General features: G+C 33.0%; 1 protein-coding gene across 1 annotated transcript; it reads right to left on the bottom strand.

The window, feature by feature from the left end:
- Nucleotides 1-820: 820 nt before the first annotated feature.
- Nucleotides 821-2,547, bottom strand: LOC120210665 (40S ribosomal protein S7-like). The gene is made up of 6 exons (XM_039209366.1): nucleotides 2,465-2,547; nucleotides 2,085-2,168; nucleotides 1,926-1,999; nucleotides 1,710-1,833; nucleotides 1,257-1,439; nucleotides 821-1,085 (listed from the first exon to the last, which is right to left on the bottom strand). The coding sequence occupies exons 2-6, from the start codon at nucleotides 2,157-2,159 to the stop codon at nucleotides 966-968; spliced, it is 576 nt and encodes a 191-aa protein (XP_039065297.1). The 5' UTR covers nucleotides 2,160-2,168; nucleotides 2,465-2,547; the 3' UTR covers nucleotides 821-965.
- Nucleotides 2,548-8,407: the final 5,860 nt, after the last annotated feature.

The raw sequence follows: 8,407 nt of genomic DNA, 5'->3' as shown, positions 1-8,407 counted from the left end.
GAATTTTTGAAATTTTATCATTTAATAATTTCACTTTTTTTTTTGGTGTTATTATTTTCTAAAATAATTTTATGAATAAATTTAATAATTTTTTATTTAAAAATTAAATGAAGTCTTGAACTAACAATTAAAATGATTTATGTTCATTAACTCAACCAAAAAAAAAATCATAATCCCAAAATCAACTAAATGTCATCGTCCTTTGTTTTATTTTAATAATATATACAAATATGAACAAATTAAATTACCCATGCAAAGTTGTTATCCTTTATAAAAAAAATTCAATCATTTTTTACTGAATTAGTATTTAGGGTAAAATACGCATTTAGTATCTAAGTTATAATTTCAATCCATTTTAATACCTAAACTTTAAATTTATTCAAAACTATACCTAATGCTCAGTATTCATTTCATTTTAACACCCGTCATTGAAAACTTAACATGTTTACTACCTAAACTATTAATTTTGATCCATTTTAATATATAAACTTTCAATTTTTTCAAAACGTAACATTAAATTTTGAACGGGTATATTCAAAACAAAAACTAAATTTTTTTACACTAAAATGAAACAAAACTAAACTAAACTTTAGGTATGATTTTAAAAATATTAAAAGTTTAAATACTAAAACATATCAAAATTAATAGTTTAAATACTAAACACATAATTTACCCTAATATTTAATTAACAGATGATGTAGGTAACAGGAAACAGCATTTCTCTAGAATGTGCAACCAATGAATCTTGACCTGCAAATGAACCGAATGTTTATGTTCGTTTATTTAAACAAACCTCTTTGAACTCACAATCATACGCCAGCAAATGCATTCCACATACCACAAACTAAATCATAGAGAAAATAAATCCATACAACTTTGCTTAACTAAATGTCAAAATTTTAAATATCCTAAAAAGGGGGGATACCAAAGTCATAATGTGTCACAACACTTCCAAAAGGATTCCTCTATGACTCCGTTGCTGGGAATTCAAACACAACATCCTTCCCAGCAAGCTTCCTGTAAACAGCAGAAAACGTCTTGAGCTTATACTCGGTGTTGTTCCGTTCCTTTGGATCCAAAAAGACCTGCCCAAGAAGCGAGACAATGAATGATAAAACATTACACCTACAAAAAGTTAACCACCTACTCGCAGTATCACAATTCTTTTAATCATCACCTGCTTTTTCATCGATATTTAACAACCCAATGCTAGAATTCGTATTGGTACTAATAATTAAATTACAACAATGGTGTACCTTCATTGTCTTCGATCCATCAATTCCATATCTGGTGCGCTTCCCAACAATCTCGGCAGGTAAAACAACATCCTCTAGCATTGCCTCATGTACAGCAGTCAACGTGCGGCTGCGTGGCCTCTGGACTGCAGAACCTTTCTTTGGAGGCCTCAATATCCTCCGGGTGGCCATTAGAATCACATCCTATCGTATACGCATAAACCAAGTGCATCAATTAAACCAATTAACAAATAGATTCTGGGTAAGAATAATTCAACAATGAAAGCATCTTATGCAACAAATGGAAATCAACTTTTGTTAACTAAATTTTGTATTAAATGGGGATGCACTTGATAAATTGTACACTAGAAGACCTAATTCAAATTTTCACTCAAGCTGCTCTTTCTCTCATCGATTCATTAGACAGAAGGAACAAATTTGAAGGAGAATGGAGTAACTTATTCATTTCCTCACCTTGCCGCTGAACTTCTTTTCGAGTTCCCTCACAAGCTTAACATGAAGCTTGCGGAAAGATTTCCTCAATCTATACGGGACATGGATAACAACAGCTTTCCGGGCCCCGGAAACATCAATTTGGCTGTGCTTGCAAACAAATTTATATGAAAATTAAATGATGGGAAGATACATAAGTGAAATAACAAGTATTGCATCCCAATCTATCATTCTTACACAGCCGAATTAATGTAGAGATCTTTAAGGTCACTTTTCAGATCTTGATTGGTATTCTCCAAATCAAAGAAGGCCTGTTACAATGCAAAGGTAATGACATCATACCAGGACTACACATTTATAGGAACCCTTTGAGTAAAAGTAAGAACAGTTCGAAACCTGGGCAACCGACTCCTCGAATTCCGTCGGTTCAGCATCCCTATCTTTGTGTATCTTCTTCCTCGATGTATACATCTTCAAGATCTGCACAGATGGAAGCATATGAAGATTAAATGAATTTAGCAGATTGAGAATCAAACGAAAAAGGTCCAATTACAGCATCAGTTTGAAAAAGAAATTGGATCAAATATCATCCCTACACAAATTCGAGTCAATAAGAGAAGCAAATCATCACGATTGAAAGTGTTGCACACAAACAGACCACAGAAACTTAGTACATCTTGCAACAATCAGAGTAACAGAAAATCATCATAATCATCATTTTCTTTTCTTTAAGGCAACTAAACAGGTGATATGAAACTGGAAGATGAAGAAAGTACCTGTAAGATGAGCGAAAGCCGAAAGAGAGACTAGAGGGACAACAGAGTGATAAAGGCTCTGGTTCAAGTATTTGGTTGATCAATAAAGAACCCTAGGAGTTTCAGCCGATGGCCACGATTTTCTCTTGTACACACGGACGGATGTGATTCAGTTTGGAGATCATTGTTCATAATCTGGGCTGGGATTTACATTATCTGATGGGCTTTCAAAATTAGCATATATTTGGGTAGTAAGGACTTTACTATACCGAAGGTTAACGATCTGAATGTTAAATGTAAAATAGTTGAGACTTATCTTTAAATATATATCATTTTTAAAACAAATTGATGTAACGTCTTAAAATTTTGAGTCAATGCATGAGAATTGACCCGAGAGATATATAAACCTAAGAAAATTAACAATTAAAACCGCTGACCGAATGCGGACCTAATTTTATGTAAATTAGGCCTAATTAACCATAAAAAAGAATTTCTACATAAAAAATATACGAGGAATGATTAAAAGTGTAATTATATCATTGTTTAATTTAAGCTTCGCAACTCTAACAAAGATGTGACAAGTCTGACGAGTGTCCAAATTCTTGAGGAAAGGAAGAAAATAAGTGTAGCTGAGAAAAAGGTTTTATTTCGAGGTTCCAGCATTAAGGTGGTGTATTTTTATTTTTTGTGGTGTTAAATGATCTCACGAAACCTCCCTTAAGCTTTAAAAATCGATTTGAGTTTAAACTAGAGTGTTTTAGACGATTTAGAGTGATTCCCAAGCATAGAAATAGACATTTCTAAGTTTAGATATCGATACTTGATAGGAATATTAATAATAGATGAATTTGTGAAGAAATATGGATAAAATATACCTATAGCATCGATATTAATCTTGAGCGTATTGATATTCTTCATGTGATATCAATACCAAGGGTTGAATATCGGTTATTTGGTCGTTTTTTTCATTTATCTTGGTTATTCAAAAGAATACGTGGCATAAAGGCATAAGAAAATATGCATGCAGTGTGTTATGTTTTCATCTGCCTTTATGAAACGTTTTGATTTTTGGTATGTTTTCGGTTATTTGGTCATTTTTTTATATTTATCTTTTTCCAAGGGTTGATTTGACATCGTCACGACTGATCAGGATGACGCTTACCTAATATATTGTTGATCATTCCTGCTTTGGACCCTCAGATTGGATGTGGATACCCGATTTGCGCTTGTGGATAACTTTTCATATCACTCTTGAGTTTGATTTATGGTTTGTCAGTGGTCTTTCAATAGCTTGGTCCCCTTTTGTGTTTCGTTTGTCGATGCGATCAGTTCTGTTTGTATTTATATTTGTTCGAGTTTCTTGGTTAGATTTTTAATCTTTCTCTGTTTGGTCCTTATGTGATCTTAAGTTGTTAGTTTTGTTTTAATGATTATAGTAAAATTTCCTAATTATATGCTTAATTTAGGATTGCGATTGTAAATCTTTATTGTAATTTGGGATATTTCTTATTTTGAATAAAATTAATTGCTTCTATTAAAAAAAAGCTAAATCATCAAGGTGGGTGAACATTAGTAAAATAATGTGAACATAGGCGAATAAATGTTAAAGGAGTCGTGTATCACGTGAATATCGAAAAAACGATGATGTGTGATATGATATTGACTCCAATATTTAAAGTTTGACCCGAATAAAAAATCGACTAATATCATGTGTGATCTAACCTAAAGTTAATTGATCTGATATTATCTCGATCTGATATTTCACTTTACCCAATTTATCATACACCCAAACTAAATCTAAACCCAAAATGTCAAGTTGAAATCCAACCTAGATCGTATACAATCCAAACTCGAAATAATTCAACCTAAAATAATATAGCCTAAAACTTTACACAATTAAACTCAGATAATCAACCAGTTAAAAGCAAATAAATGCACTATTATTGACGAGTTGTCAAGAGAAACATTTAAGGTTCCCCTTCAATGGAAGTTCCTTAGTTCCCATAGTTCCCCCATGCTCCACATCCCATCTGCAAAACCATCACTAACCCAATCGCTCTCGGCCAAGTGGCAGTCGCCATCCATCATGAAATCCCCAACTGCTGACGTGGATGCCAAGTTGATGGTTTCCTTGTCATCATGTCCACCACTTCTATCCACATTATTAGCAACATAATAGCAATTCTTTGCAAGTGTGTTGTAGTCCTTGTTGCCATTGTCATCGTCAACCACTCACTTGTCGTCGATCTTCATCCATTTCCGACCACCCATTGATCGACCTGTCGTTACACCAATCCCCAAGAAACTCTTAATCCTAATACCCTAAACTGTAAATCCTCATTTTCCCCCCAAAATGTTGTATGCTTGTCTATATGCTCTCCCCTGCTTCGTTCTCCCATTTGCAGATGGAAGTAGTGAGACCTTCGTCTCTTACACCATCAAAGAGTAGATGGGTACGATGGGATTGTCCTTGACGATGAAGTTCACAAGATTAAGCTGTCTAAGAAATTAAAAGATTATCAAAATTGAAGCAATGTTCCTTGAAAAGTTATCCTTGAAGAAATAATATGAATTTGAGTATATGGTTGTGAACGTTAGTGAACCACGATAAAGACATTTAGGTGGCGTTTGGTTCGCAGGAATTAGGAGGAATTGGAATCCAATTCTACCACTTTCTCATGTTTAGTTCAAGTTTTCAAAGGGAATTGGAATCCTCATGACTTCAACTTTCCATTAAATGAGGGAAAGTGAATTACATCCATTTTATGATGGAATTCAATTCCCTTGTTAGAGGGAATTGAAATTTGACCATACTACCCTCATCAATCTTTTGGTAACTTATTCATATATTGAATAAAAACATTTTTTTATTATTTCGGGTCGGTTCGGGTTTCTAATTCATATATTCGGGTTGGGTCGGGTGAAACTTTATTTTGGTCGGGTCGGGTCGATTTTTTTAAGTGTGATATTCGGGTCGGGTTCGGGTTTAGGGTGAAAAATACCCGACCTGACCAGACCCGAAAATATATATAATTTTACCTTATATATTTAGGAATAATTATAATAATACTCATCTATATATAATTTTTTTCAATTAAGTCACTGTTTTTATTGAATAAAAATATTTTTTATTATTTTGGGTCGGGTCGGGTTCGGGTTTAGGGTGAAAAATACCCGACCCGACCTAAAAAATATATAATTTTACCTTATATATTTAGGAATAATTACAATAATACCCTTATATATATAATTTTTTTCAATTAAGTCACTGTTTTTATTGAATAAAAATATTTTTTTTATTATTTTGGGTCGGGTTTCTAATTCATATATTCGGGTCGGGTGAAACTTTATTTTGGTCGGGTCGGGTCTCGGATGGAGGTTCCCTTGTTCTCGGATCGGGTGGACCAAAAACCCAACCCAACTCGACCCATGGCCATCCCTAATTGGGATGATTTTAACTTATGATGTTTATTTGCATGATTTTTATAATTTATTGAAATGAATAATCAATCAATAAAATTAAATTTTAATATTTTTAAATTTTTATAATATATTGCTACATGTAATTTATAAAACAAACTAAAATTAAGCAAAAAAAAAAAAGAATGACAATCCTGTCATTTTACATTACTGAAATCAAATTCATCTGACATGTATGCGAACCAAACAGAATATGGAATTGGATTTCAATTCAATTTCCTGCCAACCAAACAGAATATGGAATTGGATTCCAATTCCTGACAGATTTCAATTCCTTCACAGATTCCAATTCCCTCAAAAACATTCCAGCGAACCAAACGCCACCTTAGGATTTTTAAAATAAGGGTAAACTACATAAATGGTCCCTACTATAGGACATTGTTTTACTGTTCTGCTTAACAAGATTTATAAAGATAATTAAAAATAAAAAGTAATGTAAACTATAGTCGAAGAAATGATCTCATCTATCTGGGTAGTGTAGTTGGTTATCACGCTAGTCTCACACATTAAAAGTCCCCGGTTTGAACCCGTTCTCATACAGTCTTTCAAGAGCATAACTAGAAATTTATTATAGTAAAAATTAAAACATCTTTTTATTTTCTATAAATACATTTTTTTAATTAAAGAGACATGATCAAAAATTATTTTTTAGAAAACATATATTTTGCTATTAATTAAGAATTAAAAAAATAATTAACGGGACCAAGGTTCCCCTTACCCCTCCGTGGTTCCACCCATTTGTCTCATGCTAAATTAATTTGATTATTATAATCAAAAATGAACAAGAATAAAAAAAAAATTAGAAGTTCAGTTTGTCCGCTATCTTTTTTTAAGCATTTTAGTCTCTAACGTTTTATTTTAAAGTAAAATGTCTTCTGGGTATACGAAAATCATCAGATAACTAACGATCAACACTTTCTATTGATGTGATAGGTTCATGTGTGATGCCATTAGAGGTGGGTATACGGGCTACCCGTCCGTTTAGCCCGCGGGTTTTGACGGTGCGGGCTTAAACGGAGCGGGCTAAAAAGCCCGCATTCATAAACGGTTTTGAATTTTAAGGCCCGCGGCCCGTCCATTTAACCTGCGGGCTAAACAGGCTTACCCGCGGCCCGTTTAATAAAAAATAATTTTAAATGCTTTAAATACAATAAAAAATAATGTTTTAACTTACTACACCTTTAAAAATGATCGAGCAACTTGAAAATGAAGGTAGCACTGTCAAAATAATAAATAATATTTAAATTTTATTTTAAATAGCTGGAAATGATTATAAAATAATATTTTTTTAATTTTTTAATCATTAATATATATATATATATATAATGATATAATTACTTAAACTCAAATTAAAAAAACAATATTCACTTATATCACCAAATTGAAAAACAAATAAAACAATAACCACATTATACTTTTATAAAACACGATTATTCAAGGCTATAATATGAATACACAGAAGTGTCTGAAAATAGAAATTCAAATATAAAAATTCAACAAAGTCAAACATTATACAAATCTAACAAGAAAGTTGTCAGGTGTTTTTAATAAGAGAAAATCGCCTCAGTGACCAAAAAAAAGTTATAATATACGATTTTAACCAACTTTTTTTTGGATTTGCCAAAATGACCAACAAAATCGCAACGCGAAATAAAAATCGCAACGCGATCCCCAGAATCGCAAATCAGTTTCCAAAATCGCAACGCGATTCTTGAAAATCGCAATGCGATAGTACAAATTCGCATTGCGATTTTCCAAAATCGCAACGCGAATATGAAAATCGCAACGCGAACACATAAATCGCAACGCGTATCCGTAAATCGCAACGTGTATCCGTATATCGCAACGCGTATCCGTAAATCGCAACGATAATACATAAAATCGCAACGCGTATCCGTAAATCGCAACGCAATATTTAAAGCGCCATTATAATCGCTACGCGTATTTTATTTTCAAATTACAAAAACCAATATTAAGACAAAATCCCGTAATCGCAACTCATAACCTAAAACCTAAAATCACAACTCAGTCCCATCTCCATCTCTCACTCTCTACGGCGAAGAAATCCGTCCCCATCTCCGAAGATTTCCGTCCCCATCTCCGGCGAAATCCCTCACAACCATTCACGGTCAGAAATCCCTCACAATATTCAGAAATGGAAAATTAACCTCCGAGGGTTAGTTTTTTTAATTATTTTTATTTTGAAATGTTTGCATTATTGTAGGTTTTTCATATTGAAACTGATGATAAGTTTACTGGTCATTTCAATAATAGATTAACCATTTCACTTAGATTTCATTTCGCGTTACGATTCTGTCGTTGCGATTTTCATTTCGCGTTGCTATTCTCTCGTTGCGATTTTCAAGTTAGTATTTGTCTTTGTCTTTGTTCTGTCTTTTGGTTGAAGTAATGCAATCCATTCAAGTTTCAATTTGCAGAAGAGTCGCAACGAGATAAATGAAAATCGCAACGAGAGAATGACTG

This window comes from Hibiscus syriacus, unplaced genomic scaffold (genome assembly GCF_006381635.1).
Source record: "Hibiscus syriacus cultivar Baekdansim isolate YM2019G1 unplaced genomic scaffold, ASM638163v2 tig00109926_pilon, whole genome shotgun sequence".
NCBI classification, from domain to species: domain Eukaryota; kingdom Viridiplantae; phylum Streptophyta; class Magnoliopsida; order Malvales; family Malvaceae; genus Hibiscus; species Hibiscus syriacus.
This window is presented reverse-complemented; position numbering and strand designations above follow the sequence as displayed.

Coding starts and splice junctions, on each gene's coding strand:
- LOC120210665 (XM_039209366.1), bottom strand. CDS start 2,159: ATGTATACATCGAGGAAGAAGATACACAAAGATAGGGATGCTGAACCG. Junction 1,440..1,709: donor AAAAGAAGTTCAGCGGCAAG/GTGAGGAAATGA, acceptor CGTATACGATAG/GATGTGATTCTAATGGCCAC. Junction 1,086..1,256: donor ATGGATCGAAGACAATGAAG/GTACACCATTGT, acceptor CTTCTTGGGCAG/GTCTTTTTGGATCCAAAGGA.